Here is a 20,688-nt window from a genome sequence, read left to right on the forward strand (position 1 = left end):
TCTGTAAATAATTTATATACGATTCTAGGTAGGCACTTTATTCTACTATGCATAGGTCTACCTGCCCATGTATTAGATATCTGCAACATGATCCATTCCTTTGAATTTCAAACTCAAATTGTTAAATTGCTCCCAAGTTCTTCCAGTTGATTTTCCTAGTCAGAAAGTCAAATTCCTTGACTTATCCTGAGAGACAGTTACGGACTCAAAAACGTACTTGAGTCGTAATCGTAAGGGTCCACCGAATTGCCGGCCAAGAGGATGATCATACATAATCATGAAAAATAGAAAAAATAATATTTTGAAAGTATATAATTTTGTACTTTTTCTTTTAAGATTCAAGTTTAGAAAAACGACGATTTAAGGCCGCAAGTGATGTTTAAATGTCTACCTTAACAAGTAAAAGAATACTATACGAAAACCCTTCAGTTCGTGTTTTGCATGCTTCGCGAAACAGAAGAGCTAAGTCAAATAAGAGATCACTCTCAGAAATTTCCAGGTGTTTTCGGTATTTTTTTGGTTGTTTATGTTCCACCGTAGCTTATTTACCATTCCCCCAATTCACCAGTAGTAGTTCAAGAAAGCTCGCAAGATGCCGTTGACACCGGCGTTGGTGAGAACCTGCTGTCAGGTGTAGAGAGGAAAGGTGCGATGATCGCCGACTCCACATTCCAGACCCAAACAAGTGGACGAACCGACGACGTCTCTGATGTAGTCAGGTGAATGGAAAACCTAGTGGGGGGCTGGTCCGACATGGAAATTTTTAAGTTAGCCGCACAGGGAGAACGACACGGGTGAGGGGTGTTGTTAACCGGTAGTTAGGCTGAACTGAGCGTTGTTCAAATAAAAAGTCCACGCATATCTCAGTCGTTAACGATTTCAGACTCCCGAGTGATGTTATTATCTTCAAGGCAGTGATGTTAGCCTTCGTGTTTTACTAGTATTCTTTCCTGAAGATTTTGACGTGTGATAGGTGTTAAAACTTAACTTTTGTGGACTTGTTTGTGAAACATGAGTGATTTGAACGATACGTTAGTCCCTGCCAGCGAAGAAAGCGGAAAACAACCCCTGATGGATCTCATTAACGAGGTATGTATGCAGAAGTTCTATCATAGTGCTGCAACTTAAAGAATTATTTTGTCAAAGGGTGGTCGAAAGTACTGTCAGATTGGTTTTGTGGTCAGTAACTTGTTTTCATATTCTTTTTGTTTTGCATATATTTGCCTCGTATATTGCGAACGGCTATGTTCCTTACCAATGATGTATTGTCAGAACGAAAGCTTTTAGAATATTCTTTGTATTGCTTGCTTCACACCATTAACCGTGATTCCAATAGTTGTGTGCGAGACCAAATATTCGGTAGCGCAAATCCCATCCCCATCCAACTGAATTTCCCTTGAAGTTTGAGTCATGATGTTGAAGGCTGTTCTTTAATCTTTAGAAATATTTTGTGAAGGTTAATTAGCAGATTAGGCCTTACTTGTCATAGCCTATGGAAAAAGACATTTTTCGACAATTGTCTTAGATTAAAATTCATGTTCGATCGGGAATTTTGATAGAGACAATATTTTAGTTATTGACAATATTACAATGCTTTTTCGCCCCAATATAGGTAAGGCGTTTCTTATTGTGGTCATGAGTCGCTGAGTTTTGGTATATTTTTGGGACATCATTTAAATTCAGTTGATTATTTAATGGTTTTGTTACAAACAGTTGTGAGAGGAAAAGGTTCTCGCAAATTCATGCTGCTGAGAAGTTAAAAGTTATGACATATTCGAGCAACTCCATATTTATGCCGTTTGCTGAGATTATTAGGGCATTATAATTATCGCTAATATCTGAATGAGATTTTAAACATAATTTTAACAAATAATTAACGTGATGATTCCTTTTTCTGATTGCCTTTGTGGCCGAACTGTTTAGGCCAAGTCGATGTGTGTTGCCATGGCAACCCGTTTGATCGTTAGAATCGTTGACTCTAGTGATAGTTGAAAAATTTTAACGGATTCGTTATTTCATTCTCAATTTTAGTCATTTATTTTTTTACATTAACTGTCGACAGGTTGATATCCGAGCGGGGGTGCGTCATTTTCTTCCAACACACATTCATGGCAGGTTTATCGGTTGAGACAACAACATGTCAACGTCATTCTTAATATTAGGGGTGTATACATAAATGTATTAAGTGTGATGGTCCATTAGCACTTATATAATGGATATATTCCTGCCTTCTATTGCCGGCAGGAAGTAAGGAAGTTTACGTAAAGAACAGCAACAGCTGTAGGGAAGAAAGGGAAAGTGCACGGGCAAAATATTTGCACTACGGCTTCTTTCCTTAAATATTCTAGGTATAAATTTAAGCGAACAGCAAGCAAATTGTGCTCAGCGTCATTAAAATTCCATTCCTCATCTCATGTTACTGAACAAAATTCAAAAAAAAAAGAAACCACCACTTTTTACATGTTTGCGTTATAACACTAACACTTGCGGTGTGACAACCAACATCATCAGGCTTCTGGACCTGTCTCATCGGTGGATTCTAGTTTGTGGTGTTATTTTAAGATTGAAAATGTTAGATAGAATTCCAGCTGTATATTTCTACGCAGATTTTAAAACATCTACTTAAATGGTATGCTTGTTTTGTGAAAGAAAAAACGGATACGGCACAAAGAGTCAAATTGTGTTTCGAACTCCCATCTCCTAATTTCCTTCATGTAGTTTCCGGAGCGTTATCGAAATTTCGGCTTTAGAAAATATTCCCTTTCGAGTGGACAACGATTCGGTAATGGAATTGAACCTCCGGCCTTTGTTGGAAAGACTAAGTGGCGAGTTTCTTTTCGTTGTCAAGTCAACTTGGGCGACCAGCCGCACATGCAGGTGCACGTTGTGTGGTGGGCTTCTGAATTGGTAAAGGCCATTGCCGCCGATGAGAAGAATGGCACGAAGTTACTCTACGCTTAGATCCCCGCCAGTTCCTTCCTCCGCATCCAGCGTTTGCCCTTTTATTCCCGCTCCCATGTCCTAGCTACTCTCATGGTTCTTGGAATCATTTTGAATGCTCTTATGCCCACGATTTATCCTTCTGTTCACTTCGTTAATAAGCCACCACATCCTCCTCACTCAGATTTCTTCGATGTATCATTTCTCGCGCTTAAGAATGTGGTTAGCAATAATTATTTGTGTAGAGTGGAATTATCTAACATTATCAACGGTATAATCAGAACACGGTCCATTGTCAAATTATTGACTTTAACAGTGGTGATGGACTATTATGATAATTTAAAGGAAAATTGGGCATACGAGTGTTTCATCTTCAATATAATTTCTAATTTTTCCTCGCAAGGTTCGTTTATCCGGTGTATAGATTGCCATTTCATGACTGGTATTTTACAGCCATCCTCATGTCATGGGCTCATTCGCAGCGTATGTAATAGAGGTGAAAACTAAATCGGCAACGTGTATTTTGAGATTTTTGATAGTGAACTGGTATCAGTCTCTCTCCAGTAGTGTTCTTTTTCGATCATTTTCCTCTTTGTTTCCTCCTCACGTTTCCTTTGTTATACTTCCTGTAGGAATTAGACGGTTTTAATCCACCAGAGAAATTTAAGATCAATTTTCCCGCTCTGCACGAATGCTTTTTTAAGTGAAAATCAGCGGAAAACGATTTAAAAGTGTTAAAAAAAATTGCGTGGGATTTTTGTTTGTTGCGGCAACGTATTGTCTAGCAATTAACCGCGGACGTTACACGTGCCATCCCGGCTTCTGTAAAATTTAGGATCGAGTTTAATGGAAAAATCGGAAGAATGAACTCGGGCCTCGACCGTTAAAGTTGATTGCGAGCGACGACTCATCCAGTATCACCACTGAAGTGTTCTTTATTCGCATGATGAGGAAGTCAATATGAAATCTTTCCTGTTGCGAATTTGTTCTTCGGGAACTGTTTTCGATTTTTAAGCCCTAACGGAACTTCCTTAATGGTCCTCCTCCGTGTGACCCTCAATCGCTTGGGCACCGTTAAAGCACTTCGCCGTTGCCAGGCCGTCCTATCTCTCCTTTCCTCAATCTAATAGCATACATAGGTAAGATCATCTCCTAGGGTATCTTGTTGTCCTCATTCTTCGGCAAGAGATAGATACCTTTCGCCGTTACCGCTGGTTGCGAGACCTGCAGATTTGAAAAATCCGAGGTAAAACAGATTGTGAGGAGAGGGCAGTCCAGCGTTACTGTACACTCACGGACGCCAGTGTTTTTGAAGGGTTTCCCACCTCTGGCACCTCTCAGGCTATTGATATGATGAACAGGAGGGCTTTATTGCTAGCGGTTGAAGAGGTTTATTAATTTTGGCGGCAGTAATTAGGTTGACCAAACATGACTGCTGCTGTTTTTACAGCCATTGCGGTTGGAATGGACAAGGAGTTATTATTTAGGTATTAATTGGTAAAGTTTACATTTACACAATACCCCGCAATCCGTCGTAAGGTCGTGAGGGCGAGGGGTGTCAGGGCACCAGTCTTGTTTGTAAAAATATTCACTTATGCATAAATATAACTATATTTACACATAAATATGCATGCGGACACTGATAGACATGCATGACTATCCACATCATGCAATAATGAGTATTTTAGAGTAGTTTAAAAATTTGCCGCAGTTAAAACACAATTTTCTCACTCCAACTTCTGTACGTTACTCCCAACATTTTTGCTAATTTTAGCCCATTATAATGCGTCACTCAAGCCTTCTCACTTTTCAAATACGCTATGGGCGTCAATTTTTCCTGTGAACTTGAATTTGCATATTTAGCACACCCGGTAATGTGGACCTCAAGGGGGACATTTCATTGAAATTCCACAGGCGGAATATTAGCATCACAATATAACGCTTCCTCACGGAGTCTTTTTGGGAGTCCCCGAGTCGTGAATAGGGTAGTTCTTTGTTTTGTCCAATCCCAAGTGACATAGGTGGTTGATGTATCCGTGAGATTTTTATAGCCCACTTGCAGTGTAAATAGCTCCATTAAGCCCAAATGTATTTAATATACGACCTGATTTATGTGATATAACAGCTCTGCTCACACTAATGTCATCACGTTCATTTAGATGCGAGGCACGTTTAATGATTCCAGGTTTATTCAAGACTGCCGCATGATCTTTGAATGTGTGTCACTCCTGAAAGGTTAAGAAATGGGTGGATCCAAGAGGTTTCGAGTTGTCAGTTATTTTTGTCGATGTGAATTTTTATGTGTGCAATATCCTGCTTCCTATTATCTTTTCCTTTCAAAATCATTATCATAATCGTATATACCTGTCTTTTTCGTTTGTATTCCTAAATACTTTTTCCATGATTTCACGTTAGAATGTCCTCATACAACAGTCGAATACTTCTTGTAAGCCTCTTTTGGAATTAGTTTCCAGCGTGTCTATCCTATGAATAAAAAAACGAAGCAAGAAAAAAGTATTAAAAAAAATTGTTTTGCGTTTTGATATCGATATGGTCGGTTTGAATGAAACTTTTATTTTCTTCAATATTAATCACCTTATAGATGCTAGTGGTTTAGTGGGTGGAGAGAACTCGACTCGAGGGTGTTCGACTCAAATTCAGGTGATCGCCCCTGTAATTTCCCAAATAGTTATTTTATTTGGCTCGAGAACTTACCGGGGAAACTGCGGATTGCACAGGAAAAGCAAATGGCCTTTGGTTTGCACACGTCATTGTGCTTATGGGCGTAGTATGGGTCCAATTTCGTTCCCCGAGTGTGAGGTGACCGCCACGCATCCCGTACCCTCTGCCCATTTCACTTGTGAGATCTCCTCCAGAGTTAAGGGGGGAATGGCACCTCTGAGGCGTTGGACCATTGTGGGCAGGGTGGTCGGGAGGGCATGACTGCTTCGTGAGTCACGTCCCGGGGCTATCCTCTGGTCGCTCCCACCTCTTCTCCATCGCTCCCCTCCTCAACCTCCCAGGCAATGAATGATGGGCTTCGTGCCTCAAGCCCGAGGAATGCGACCCCCATTCCACCCCACCCGCCCCCGCGCAACTCTCCGAGAGCCATCCCGGAGACAGACTCGTTCGCGGGGCTCTTCGCTGCACGTCTCCGCAAGTCTTCTGGGGCTGCATGAGACTCGACGGCCTTTTTGATTATATAACTTTTAAGAGTATGGTGAATTTTCTTCATGGAGTGTTCGTGAAAGTAGGAGGCGTGTGGCAACGGGGATTCTGCGTTAAATAAAGTTGGCCTGCGTAACGATAATGTTGTTGTGGTCTTCTATTATGCGAAGAAAATGCTATCAATTGAGAATTTATTTATGGAGACCAGTGCGGCAGTCATCTTATTCTTATTTATTTAATCCGAGTGCTCTTGATCTGCCGATGTGGTCTGTGGTCTTAGTTCATTCTTCAGGTTTGGAAGTAAAATGGAGTTCGGGTACATTTACAGAAGTCTCATTTGACTAGCCTGCAATCTTCGCGAATGATTGTTCCTATACTACACATAATACGAAAAATATACTTATTTTTTGATGTAACTGTCACAGTATGGAATGGTTTTTTTGCTGTGTGGCTGATACTGGCGAAACCTTTTTGTCAAACTACTTAGCGCTCGGTAGAAGCATAAGTATAGATTCGTACACAAATTTAACTGCCTTTAACAGACTCGGTTAAAGTGAAAGATGCGGCGCTTAATTGCTATCCTGTCAGTCGCTACAAATGTTGGAACGGATTAGGCAATCATACCTCTATTCCAAACAATTTTTTTTCCATCCAGTGTTCTCCAAGCTCGATTTTTTAGAATACAGTCGCTATGCGGAGATTAAAAAAATTAATTTAAAAAAGCCATTTCTACGTGACGATTATTAAACTTGTTCAGTTATGTCGCAGTAGGTTGGGACATTACGAAATATATTCCAGGTTACTACTTCAAGTACGCGACTGTGGCGTACAACATTTTTTAATGATTTCAGAATAAATTATCTTTTTCCTCTCCTTACGTCGAATGTCGGATCCGTGCTATTTAATGAGAGGAGAGAAATAAAGTTTTTCAAGAAAGCCTCAAGAAAGCTTTTTAAGTAATTTTCACTCGTAGAATTCGATAGAAATGTCTCAATTTTTGACATAGCAACTGAATGATTATTTCAGCAGATGAAAGTGAGCGTGTATGAATGTGCCAGAGGAAACCTATTTTATAATTAAGTGCATAAGTGAAGTTATTTAGGGTATTTATTAAATGTGTTCCGTTCAATCAAGAAATGAGTAAGATAGGTCAAATTTTATATAAATAATCACCGCATTGGTGTTATTTTCGTCGTTTAATTTATTTTTTATTCATATCAGCTGTTTAGTATTTTACTAATGCTAAGTTATCAACTGTAATAAATATAATGCTTGAGTTATGCGATCATGAAAACGAAAATAATTGAAAAACGATGATAACAACGTGTTATGATCATTTTATCAGGAAAACCTGATTTGGTGTTCTCGAAGTGCTTTCTTATTCGTCAAAGAATGGTCATTTTCATTGGCTAAATTACATTACCTGTATGATTGACTGTTACTTCATCATTCTTTTTGAAATAGGAAAACTGCCAGCGTGAAGAAAGTAATTCTTTGGATCTATCAACTTATTTTGCTGATGGTTGAGAAACATAATTGGAGTGACGCCACTTTTTGGGCTTTTTAAGAAACTACCCACCTAGTTGATTTATATATGGAATGAAAGGACATTGGCGTCGATTCCGAGGCCCACGTGTAACCTTTAATAAATTCAATCGTGGGAATGGACTCCTGAATCAAAACATTTGCTAGCTCACCTTCTCGAATTGCCCTCTATTTTTATTTATCGCTCACGTTTTATCGCTTCCCTCGCTCTTTAAACTTGGAGCGCCCGAAAACACCTCTCACTATCGTCGTGTGACCTCCAACACTGTTTTATAGTTCTTTCTTTAACATCGTCCTTTCAGCCTCTCCTCTCTTTGCCTTCCCTATCATTTTTTCTGCTGCTGGAGAATGTTCTAGGCAAGCGTAGGGAACGCATTTCAAAGTCAATGTTATAAGAGTTGCATATTAATACTGAGGTTATTGAAAGAAAGAGAGCTCTAACTTCGCATGTTCGTAAACCAAGGGGAAAACCGTGGTTTAGCATTACTGTCAGCTGAAAATGCATTAATATAGGACAAAATAATTTCGATATCTGTGGCATAAATGCACTCCATGCACTGGTTAATCGACGCATTTATAAATGCAATTCAAATTTAAATAAATAAAAAATTTAAATAATTATAATTTATAAATGCACGATGGTATAATAATTAACCCGTTTAATTAAACCCTTTCATTGATTTGAATGCCCGCCTCACTCGACCAGTGCCGAAAAGTTTTTCTTCTCCCCTTCCCTATTGTCTGAAGTCGAAAAATTTGGCACATGATATGCAGCGGAGTAAGGGTGACGAGGAACGATAGTAGGATTACGATCGCCTTATTTCACTCGGGACAAGTTCTTGCAAGTAAATGAACTAAAAAGAATGAAGTTGGACACTCGTGTCGTATTTTACTCGTCTACACTATCAGGATATCCTGAAAGTCGCCACTTAGAAGGTATGGTATGAGGTGTACGTATGCCAGCCTTTTATTGTGCAAGTTGTGACGAAATTGTATTTGGAATTGCCAATGAAAATTTAAGTCAGTTTCGATCAGTTTTTGAAGTTCCTGCTCTTCGGTTATTCGTCCTGTTTTGATGCAATCGCGAGTATGGTCAAGTGAAAACAAGTATTTCAATCCCTCAATACGGAATTCTCTTACTTTCATCCTTTTGGTGTTACGGACTTGCAGTGTTAAATGAAGTTTAAAGTATTCTCTCTCTGGTGGCGTAAATAAAATCGTGTGTTCTCTGCCCATGCAAAAAGGTTGTTTATATTGCTAGGTCTCTTCGTGACTGGAGGCATACCTTATTCAAGCATCTCTAATAAATATAGACCACTTAATTTTTTATCGTCTCAACATTTGACATGCCATAGCGGATGTGCATCCAACTTGGTATAGCGGGAATCGCATGCACGCAGTTAAGTGTATTACTTCACCAGAGATGGTTTTTCTCGAAAGTGGGAACTTGATCGAAAGAGAGTTTATCATGGTTTCCTGAATTTAAAATGCGCTTTTACTCTCTTTTGATGTGTGAAGATGTCGAAAATGCTGTGCTCACAAAACAAAAACCGGTGAGTTCTTGCATTATCGAGTGTGAAATTCTTAAACTTCTAAGCGCTGCCAACATCTGGCGTAATTATTTTATAAGCGAATGGCAACGTTATATCATTGAGTCATGCGTCAAAGCTATCGATAATTTGTATTTACTGAAAGCTGAATGAAATCATCAAAATGGTGCCAGTTCAAATATGATTCTTGTACTCATAAAGGTTCTTCAATAAACCGATATTGAATTTTTTTTAAGGTAATCTACCGGTTAAGGTAGGTTTTTCTCTGAGTACTTTCTTCCTCCCTTCATCCCGTCCAACATCCCTATCCTGTTCCTTCCCCTTCCTCTTTTGCCCAACATTCTACCCTCTATCAGTCTTCAACATCCCACTGCCGGTCAACACCCCCTTCATCCACTTTTCCTGCCTCCATAGGATTGCTCCCAACAAACCCCTCTCTTCGCCCACCATACCAAGTACTTCCTCATTTGTTTTCTTCTCTGTCCATTTCATCTTCTCCATTCTTCTCCACACCCACATTTCAAAAGCCTCCAGTCTACGTCTATCCTCCTGCTTCAATGACCACGTTTCCGCACCGTACATAGCCACGCTCCATATCAAAGATTTTACGAGTCTTTTCTTAACATCCTTACTCAAAGTCCCCGTCATCAACTCCCTCCTCCTTGTGAAAACCTCTTTGCCTAGCGCAATTCTTCTCCTTACGTCCCTACTACTTTGACCGTGTTGGTCCAAGGCACTACCGAGATACGTAAACTGTTCTACCTGCTCTAGTTTTTGCCCTCCTATTTTAATGTTAAGCTTGGCCTTTTTCTTTCTACGATATTGAATATTGACTCCATAAAATCGGAAGAGAATCAATAATTTAATATTAATTAGGATTTATTGTCGAAAGGAAAGGGGCGTTCATGATTTGAAGCGATAATTTTTTCAGGCTTGAAAGATAGATGGTGTATTATTGCCTGGAGTGTCTTTTGGACGGTTCCTTAGAACATGATCAATTTCCTTGAGTGAATGTTAAGTCGTGTGTAGCCTCGAGAGAACACGATCCACGAAAGGAGTTGCCATCCATGGAGAAATTTCAATCCTGATTATCAATAAATTTGTTTAGTATGAATGTGGTTGTAGATTTGCGGAATTCTAGTCACTAGAAAGGTAGCGATAAAAGTGGTTGAGTCGTGACTCATATTCACTGGCGCGTGAGTTTGCCTCGCGGTGTCTATTCTACGTTGGCATATTATCTTACGAGCTCTGTAATTACTTTAATCAGGAATGGTCCGGGTTTATTTTTGATGCCCTATCTCTCCCTGGATTTATATAGATTTATCCTTTATTCGTGCCAGCAGAAATATTTATTAAATGTTGAACTTCAGTTTCTTAAAGTTTCATTAGAAGTGCGTTGTTTAAGCACTCCACAATAGTCTGAGAAAAGCAGCAATAATTGTGATACCAATTGTTCAATTTCTTGCATTAGGGTTTGGTGGAAGGCAGTGCCAAAATTTTTTCTTGGGGGCTGAGGCAAATGAAGAGAACCGACGAAGAGGAAGGTTGTACTCATACATGGAAGATATTCATTATGATAAATTAAAATCACTTAGTATATTTCCTCCTCTTTTATATAACCAACTAACCTCTACTTCTTTTATATAACCAAGCGTGGTTTCGGCACCGTGTGCCATAATCGATATATCGGATCAAGTGAGCGTTATCATATATGTATGTACAGGGCTTTAGAAAAGTGATGATTGATACCTTGAGCAATGTTAGATTGCAGCAATGCAAAGAGTGCCCTAATTAATACATAATGTTACATTGATGCTCAACGCCTTCTGACAAAGCCGTTATTGGTATTTAGGCACTTTTTAATTTTTCAATATTTATTTTTCAGATCGATTTAGATATCACAGTGTTATTGTATAGGTACAGTTAAATTTGAATGAATATCGGAAAACTAAAACTCAGAGGAAAATCAAAAAGTGTTTGATGATCAAAGATTTATAATACGCTATTCCACAGGAATTATCCATATGGTTTTTTATCACAGATTTTGGTATATTAAACCATATAAGAATCGTAGCCGTACATTCAGCCATTTTATATTGTAATGATAACGGTGCGACTAAAGGGTGATAGATTTGGTGGTACACTTGCTAGCACAACCATTCACAGTAGTGGCCCTCAGTTATTCGCCACTGCTACTTATTTATATACTTGCTGTAATAAAACAGGAATTGGTATCATGCTCATGCTTAAATTTTCTCCATTGAACATTTTTATAATTGAGAAGATAGAATTCCCCAGCCACTCATTAGTGACAGTGTCAATGATATCAACGGAAGAAAACCGTGACTAAACGTCTTTATCCCTTAATGCTACTTTAAATACGCTTTGACATCTGACGTTACATTATTAATTATACATCTCAGATATTAAAAATAGTGAGGTTTGACCTTGTACATTGAACATACGTATACGAATAATTAGGTTCAATAAATTTCATAAGATAACAAGAGGTAATGGTTGGTTGTTCATTGATTGTCAGTTGCCTTGCTGTGTTTACCATCTTTTAAGGTAATATATCACTGAAAAGGCCAGGATATGAGTTAGTTGCCTCTCTCTTAGAGATGATAACGACCGTTTCCACCATGGGTACGTTCACAACAGTAACACAAATGTGGCGGACGTTCTCCTCCAATGAACAAGAGGGTGTCTCTCTTAGAAGTCAGCCTCCCAGATCCCAACCAGAGAGCTGACTGATGGCAATTGAGCAGGCTAGCCCCGAGGAAGTGAAATATCTCACGCGGAAATCAGGAGACGCTCCCTCAAGACAGCTTCGCTCGAACGGAACCCGCCCTATGAGCGTACGTTAATTTTCTGGAACCGTTAAATTCGTTTCATCTCGTATTCCGCATTCTAATCCAACGAAATCCGTTAAGCGGCTCTCAAATTTTAGCAGTGTTGTATATGAATTTAGATTTAGACATGGTGTATAGTGAGCTCTATAAGCAGCCATAGAAGATTGGGATAAAGATTTACTGATGATCCTCGATTATAGAAGGAACAACTAAGTGACATTTCGTTTTGAAAGATCAAAAGCACAGTTCGTAATATCACTCACAATTTTGCCGACAGTGAACAATCTTGTTTGGATGATAAATGCGTACCGTCAAACTTTTAACTGTTTGGTCTCACAAAGCGGTCTTTTAATCATTTGAGCTAATATGCCCCATTTTTGAAATACATTGGAGGGTGAATCGATTATTTCGATGGGTGAATGGATGAAAACCTGTTCGGTCTGGGTTTTGTATCCTGCCTTCGGGTTGAATGTGATATTGTGCGCGTTGGTCTCGTTTGAGTTGTGTGGTAGTAATTAAAAGCTCTAGTGTGAGCACCTAGAATCGATCTAGTGCCACCAGGTCGACCTCACGACTCGACGCTCAGGTGAATGCACACGTTAATAGTGTGATTATGTTCGAATTTATTACGTGCATACCAAACCCTGATGAGTAATTGCGCATGTGTTCGTCGGCGTGCTGTAAGTCTGGGGTCATTTCACACCGTTAGTTCATGAAAGCCTTATATCCTCGCAGCACAGCGGCCAATCCTGAGCCTTGAATCGAACTCGAGACCTTCGAAGTAGCTATCGAGCGAGCCCAACGAACGGGAATAACTGGATCGTGTATTAACAGATTTCCACATCCGTCCCGGAAACGCAATTTAAATCATTAAACAAGAGGGTTGTGGAGTCAAGGAGTTGGGAGGATATGTTTCTATCTATCCTGCGGAAAGCACATTGACTCTTCCTGTTGTTAGCATAATTGGTCGTCAGAAAGATGTTGCTGTAAATATATTTCTGCCAAAATCCACCCTACCAGAAGTCTGATCAAACCTAATATGAAGTCAATGTTAATTATTCCAAAAGTCGTAAAAAGCCAACGTTTATTTAATCCGATTCAAGTGGAAGCCGAGGATTTCCATGGAAATATTTCCAATGGAAATATTCAGCAGATTTAGAGAAGCGCGTTCTCTAATTTAATGGTCCTTCTTCGACTTGGAAATATAATTTGGGCACTGATTGATTGAACGTTGGCTGTGAATGCTCTCCTATTTTTTTCAAAGATTTCAGTCTAAAATTTAATCTTTTGAATATTAAATTATAGTTCTTAGTCGTGTATACGGGTATTAAAGCGTGCATGTAATTCTACCATTTTTCTCTGACTTAATCGACTCCAAATGTGTAATCCATAATGGAAACGTGCATTGGAAATATGGAGATATGTTGTAGAAAGAGTTAAAAAGTTGTCATGTATAATTGACAGTATATGAAAAAACACCTGAAATGCGTATTCCCGTAAAACCTTTTCCATGCCTGTGACAGAATTGCCTACTTTTATCGCGACGTGGAGATCAAATGCCTTAGGCGCTATTTTGCAGGCAGAAAAAAATGTATGCAAATGCTTACAAGGGAAAAAGAGAGACTGGAGAGATGGAGTTGTTCTGTTTCTCCGATAAGGCCGCGTCGTTTCAAGCTAACGAATCGACCTTCGAAGTTGGAATGGCTGGCACACCACTCCTTCCAAGATTCGATTTGCTACCTACTCAGACTGAGATCGAATTAAAAAATGCGGGCAAATCTCAAACCGGCGGAGCGTTAAACTTCGGTAAACGTAACGGAACCCGTGCTGCGGCTGACTTTATCCTCTAAATCTCCACGTTACGGGCATTTCCAAAGGTAGAACGACTTCCATGGACTGTCATCTATCGGGTAATTCTATTCATAGGGGTTGAGGGATATTTTCGAGTTGGGCTCAGTGTCCCGTGCCTTTTCCATGGATTATTTTTTGGCCCTTATGTTTCGAGTGAAAAGGCGTACTTCGTTCACGAATTCAGCTCCACATACTCTCCGACCAAATGGAGCATTGTTTTCGGTAAAGAGACAACGACACTAGATACTTTTACATTTGAATCCTATTTCCCATAAGGTTATGAATTGTTTTCCCGGGAATCGCTGTTTGGCAGGACTGCGATTCAGACTATGCATCACGCCACACCTTCGCTTCTCTCTCTTGGGCGAAAAAATGTTCGTTGCTGAAAGGTTTTGACTTCTTCTATCTGTCTGAACTGTTTTCGGAAATGTGTACTATCCACAACTCCTGCCCGAAGTTTCTTGCGTAGCAGGTCTGCAATTAGCTCTTTTTTTCTCGTTGTGCATCTGTCACTACATTTAATTCAGTTGGGAAAATTTGGAATTTATAAACACCATAACGGATTCGATGATGCTCTACAAACCTTGAAACAAAATCCAAATACGCGCCCTCAATGACCTTACATACGCTGGGCTGAAAATGTTTCGGGAAAATTTGTATGATATCTAAAATTGAGAAGAAGGATATCGTGGAGTCTTGCATATTAGGGGTTGTCAAATTTTGTTCCAAAATGTAATGCGAGGTCGATGAAGTTATCCTGTCATCGGTCATTGCCATGGCGAGACAACTCTCGTGTAATTTTCTTGTCTTATGGGCTGAACTTAACATTCAAGAACGCTCGTGCTTGGCTAGGTCAGCTGAAGATCGAGGTGGTCATGGATAGGTCCGGGTCAATGTGGACTGGACCGAAGTCCAGCTGATGAGTACATGCACATCTAGATCTCTAGGTGCTGTCGACTTTTAATAGCTTTTCGGATTGGTCCATAAGAAGAAATGCGTTTGGTAAAGGAGCTTTTACAGTGTGGAGGGCGTTGATGACTTGGAAGTTGAGTAGGTTACTTGGAGAAAATTAACGAGAACTTCTCGGGTTTGGTTAAAAACACATTAATTGCTGAGCATACTAGAAAATCAGGTTGATTAATATATAGAGGGCTTGGATGAATAGTTAGACCTTGATGCATAAAGATCTTTATTTGAAACTTGCTTCCTTTTCTAGTCATCTACAGCCATACTTGACGCCGGCTGTTGTGATCATTTAGTGCCACAGCCATCCTCGGCGATGGATGTTGCACTTTTCCTCTTTAATGTCAAGTAAAGTTATGCATTAATACATTGCAAAAACACTTCACACACACCTTCCTAGAGCTTTGAATGATCGTCTCACCATATGGTATTCTAATATCAATACCATATCTCACCATAATGGGCTTTAACACAACTGCTTAAAATAGTACAAAAAGTTTCCCATTCCGACCCATTAAGGGAGGGACATTTTTTAAGGTATTTCTGAGGCGAGAATCTGAAAAGCCTTCTAGAGCTCGACCTTAATCCCGGCGAAGGAACAGCGTCGTTCCGGGCAAGGATAGCTCACCCGTCTCCTTCGATAGCGTCTTGTGGATTCAAGGCCCGAACTTGCATACCTCCTTGAAGGAAGGAAAGTCGGTTGTTAGGCGTACTGTATTCTCCTCCTCACCTTTTCCTTTTGAAAGTCAAGCAACAGAATCTGGCTGTATGTCGATGAAGCACTCGGGTGATGAATGTTTTTTCCCCTACACCAGGAGACGGGCGTGCCCAACTGGGCGGCTTGAGCTTGAAAAATAGGGACGCGGATGAATTTTAAGCATTTTCGTTTTATCTCAAACTATTACAAACTCTCAAACAAACCACAAAAGTGTTACTTTCTCATTTATCCTGCCGCCAATGGGAGAATACGCAATTTTCGAATTGAAGATTCCAAGATATCAGCGAGTTTTGGGCGAACCAAACGCACCTCACTTGCCGAATTGACTTCGGCCAATCTGGCAACCATGCTGGGAATTGTAAAGGGCTGCAGAATGGAGTAACGGACAGAATTCCAATGACGGGCATTTATGTACGCGTGGAATTTAAATTCAAACAGCGGCGGAATAACCAATTCGTAGAATGTGCGAATCCATCTGAAAGAGACGAGGATTCATCCAGCGTAGTAGAAGTGATGAATGTTTATAGGAGAGATTATTTTACATTAATCACACACTTTGACAATCGTGTATATCTTCCAGTTAGGGTTCAGAAGTAGATCACTTAGATTTAAAATATTGGTGTGATGAGGAAGAGAGATTTTTAAAGGGTTAATGGAGCTTCTCCAGAATGGTAACTAGCCCAATCACGAGAGAGAGAATGAGACTAATTAAAATCATTACAAGTTACAGGGCATTCGGGTTTACTTCTGACATCTTGTAAATATAGAGCTCAAATCAGACTCCATCGGAAAATTTTACCATCCAAATGTGGCTATAGATTACCATGCTGATGCCTCTAGACATTGTATTTTTCCTTCGCACGATTAGCGATATCTATGAAACCAATCCTGACATCAATTGTTTCTAATTAAATGGCAATTATAATTGAATCTTCAAGTGGGTTTTACTGAAAGATGTTTATGTGTTCCCCTACAATATGACATATATACTGGAATCATGGATAAATGGTAGACAATTTTTACTCCTGAAAGGGAAGGAACAGGATGGGATGTGGGACGGGATGAAGAGGGGAAGGGAGTACTCAGAGATGAAGAGGGACCTGATGTAGGTTGCTGGATTTTATGTTTTGTTAGGAGTCACAAGATATTTATTTGGTAGTTGTGTCCAATCAAAAACCTACCTTAACCGGTAGATTACCTTATAATGATAATTGTTTTAGTTACCTCGGTTTAGTTATTTTATTATATTTTAGTGACATGTTTCGTGACCAATTATCATGCCACCCTTTGCTGCGCGATATAGCGGAAATCCGGACGCGATGATGTACCAGTAGTCTTAGATTTCAAATGTGCATTTGCATGACTGGGAGGCTGTGAAATATAGTGACCAAATAAAATTTACATGGGAATCATTACCTAAATCCCTAAGTGTAAAACGCTGAAATCAAAAGTCAATCCCTTTTAACTTTTCAAACACCATATTGAAGTAATATCTGTCATGGGACGGAACTGAAGGACATTTTACGCTAGGTAGATATGTAGGGAGCAAATAAAACCAGTGTAAAACCTTGGGCCGGAATTTGCCTACTTTTATTATTGTAGAGCCCAAAGAGGTCACGAACCTTATGCAATTACGCAGTGAAGTCTCCGTACAGCGTCCTAGTATGGATTTGAACCGGGGGCTTAGGATATGAAAGAAGATTTGGCCGAAGGAAGCAGGTTTCTTTTCCTAATTTCTTTGGATCACGGTAAGGAATTTATGTATGCAAAACTTCTCCTTGCGCTGGGAATTGAAAATTTAAAAATCCCCCTCTGTAGAGATTAATGGAGCGTTTCCCCATTCTCCTAAGCCTCTCTTGATCGCGCATATCTTCCCATAGGAGAGTGTAGCCATGGAATCGTCTCCACCTCATTCTCTTTTTATTACTGGCCCGTGAACAATCAGCACGAACTTTCTTTGCGGTTAATGAGTTGTGAGCGCTCTCTCCCCATTTTCCTCTAAAGCATCGGACTACACACATCTTTCACGTCTCCGTGGAATTTGATTATGTCTTACATTCCTTGAATAATTAATGATACGTAGCTACACGCTAAGAATGTGAAGGGGAAAGAAAGGGAATTTGACGCAAAAAATGTCCATTAACTCAGGGCAGGTATGGATGGTATGGTTAACAAGCATATTTCAAGCTGAGGAAAAGTTGTCTCCTCTTTGTGTGATTATTTCGTTACCAACACAGAGCTTAAGAACAGCACTTCGCACAATTTTCTAAAAACTACAAGCAGTTGATGATAAGGAAAATTAGCAGATTTTTTTTCAAGAAATCCTGGAAGAGAGCTCTTTTTAACCGATATTTTAAGTTCTGAGATATTCTGGGCATATAATTCTGATGCAGAATTATTTTTAGAATGTCTTCAATCCTCATGATCTAGGGTTATGAAAAGAATTGTGATAAATGTTGAAAAGTAAACCTGAAATTTTTCTCATTTGAAGCCTTGCCTTAGAACGCTGGACATATTTTACCCCCGGAACTTGCTGAGTTTAAAAAAATATATGGCAATAATTAATTTTACTTCAGTGGAATCCATGCAACGGACAATCTATTTTTACGATTTACTAACACGTAGGAGAGGGAGTATTTTGGTGATTCTACTAGTATGATAATTTGTTAAATGAGATTTCACGACTACAAATAGCACTCACGTGCGTAGAATTACTCTGATATCATTAATCTTTGACCCCCGACCCTTCATTTTTAATAATTTGTATCCTAATTATCATTTGATGATACCGCGTCTATTAAGTCACGGAAAGTTTTGTCAGCAATCTACCTCCCCTATACCTACCTTGTTTTGATTTTCACGTCTTGAATTTCTTAGCCTCCCTTTCCTCCTCTCATATGTGCTCGCCTTCCTCTAATGGCGTTCTTCATGTTCGAGTAGTGCAATAAATTAAGTATGCGACAAAGTAAATTAAGTATGCGACAACTTGTGACAAAGAAGGGTTCGTCATCATCTCGGTTCACGTATCAGAATTTAGGTTCGACACAGCTCTGCACTCAGCAGTGCTATCGGCTAGTCTTTTCATGTCTCCAGATTTCATCTCTTGGGCAATCTGTTATTATTATTTGTTTGAAGTATACCAACCGGAGTGGGGGTTGGGGACCAGGGTGGACCAGTAGTAGCGTGTTCGAATCTTATACCGAGACTCACAAGTTCGAGACCATAGCACGGAGAATATATTTCTGTCTGTTTTGTCGGAAAATATTTCCCAGCGGTTGATAACTTTGCACACAACACCAAATGACCCCACTACTGAAAGGAAGCAGCTTCTAGTAGAAGGCATTGATGGCGCAGATCAAGGAGATCAGTCCGGCATCAGCAGCCACAGTCAAAGCTACGGGCGAGAGTAGAAGTTCACGGAATCGGAAGTACCGCGATGAGGAAGGCAACAGGAAACCACCGACCGTATCTCCCGAAGAGATGCAGCCCTGCACTCCACGTATATATAACATGATGGCATCCTTCCCAGTAAAATATTCCGGAGGTAAAATAGTTCCCCAATCGGAACTCCGGGTGGGGCTACTGGAAAGGGTACATCGGTCGGGAAAGACAGATGTACGACAGGGACATTTAATGTAAGATCCGTTAATCTAATGTAAGAAAAGCTAGGGAGAGTTGGATAGAAGGCTGCTGCGAAGAAATCAGCGAATATATGAAGAAGAGGAATACCGACACAGCATAAAAACTGGTGAAGAAAGGGGATCGAGATGGTGCGGGGGCTAACGTACTGGCTTCCCACCCTGAGGGCGCGGGTTCAAATCCCGACGGTGTTGAATATTTTTCAGAGGTATCTCGATCCCTACTTGAGGTGCTTTGTGGAGGGCACTTTGAGTGAGTACGCCGTCCGTCGGATGGGACGTTAAGCCGCGGACCCCTTGGCGCCTTTCGTTAAGAGTAGGCTAATGCCGACGCCGGGTTTCTCTCCACCCTTCACCCTTTCCTGTCCTTCCCCTATGGCGCAAATGACCTTAGCTGTCGGTCGCCTCCCCTCAAAACTACTACTACTGGTGAAGAAACATTTCGGAGAAAGGAAAATGAAAAGCAACAACATCAGGGATGTAAACGGGTATATACTGATCGAAGACGAAGATATTGGTAAGAGATGGAAGCAATACTTCGAAGAACTCTACCAAGGTCCGAGGCCGCTGGAAGAAAACCCGATGAAGGACGAGAGTGAAACTGATGACGAAAACCAGGGCACATACATACTGAGGAGCGAATTCGATAGAGCAGTAAAAGACCTTAAGAAAAACAAAGCTCTTGGATAAGACAAAATCGACGGATACATCATAAAGGCACTCGGAAACAAAGCCAGGGACAATCTGTATGGAATAATCAAGATAGCTACGAAGACGGAAGACTTCCTGAAGACATTCAAAGGAGTGTGATGATCGCGATACCAAAGAAAATGAGGACAGAGGAACAACGAACCTTGAGTCTTGTGTCACATGCATCAAAAATACTAACGCGAATAATAAGTCGAAGAATGAAGAGGAAAATTGAAGATAACCTATCGGAAAACCAATTTGGCTTTAAGAAGAACAGAGGAACCAGGGAAACCATACTCTGTATGAGGATCATGATAGAGAAAACAATATATGTGAACAAGCAATTTTATGTGGCATTCGTGGACTTGGAGAATGCCTTCGGCAATTTGGAATGGAACAAGATGTTTGGACTGCTGGAAAAACTCGGAATTGATTACAAAGACAGAAGAATAATCTATCAGCTGTACAAGAAGCAAGTAGCCACAATACGAATGAGAGATGGAAGCCTTATGAAGGCTAAAATTAACAAAGGAGTTCGACAAGGATGCAACCTTTCACCTGCATTGTTCAACATGTACCTAGAGGAGGCAATAAGAGAAACACAAGGCATCGGATGAGACGGACTTAGGATCAATGGAGAAGAGATAAACATGCTACGCTTCGCCTAATGTATTGCATCGATCGCAGAAAACCAGGAGGATCTTCAAAGGTCACTTAACGTATTGGATCAAGGTCTACAAAGATACAGCATGAACATAAACAAGACTAATATT

General features: G+C 40.1%; 1 protein-coding gene across 1 annotated transcript in view; it reads left to right on the forward strand.

The window, feature by feature from the left end:
* The first annotated feature begins 693 nt into the window (after positions 1-693).
* LOC139695323 (uncharacterized) overlaps positions 694-20,688 on the forward strand; it is a 194,239-nt gene continuing 174,244 nt past the window's right edge. The window contains exon 1 of the mRNA XM_071594030.1: positions 694-1,089. Within this exon, the coding sequence (XP_071450131.1) occupies positions 1,012-1,089 (78 nt within the window). The 5' untranslated portion in view covers positions 694-1,011. The remainder of the gene's footprint in view (positions 1,090-20,688) is intronic.

This window comes from Hetaerina americana, unplaced genomic scaffold, assembly GCF_022747635.1.
Source record: "Hetaerina americana unplaced genomic scaffold, ioHetAmer1.1.p SCAF_6, whole genome shotgun sequence".
NCBI classification, from domain to species: domain Eukaryota; kingdom Metazoa; phylum Arthropoda; class Insecta; order Odonata; family Calopterygidae; genus Hetaerina; species Hetaerina americana.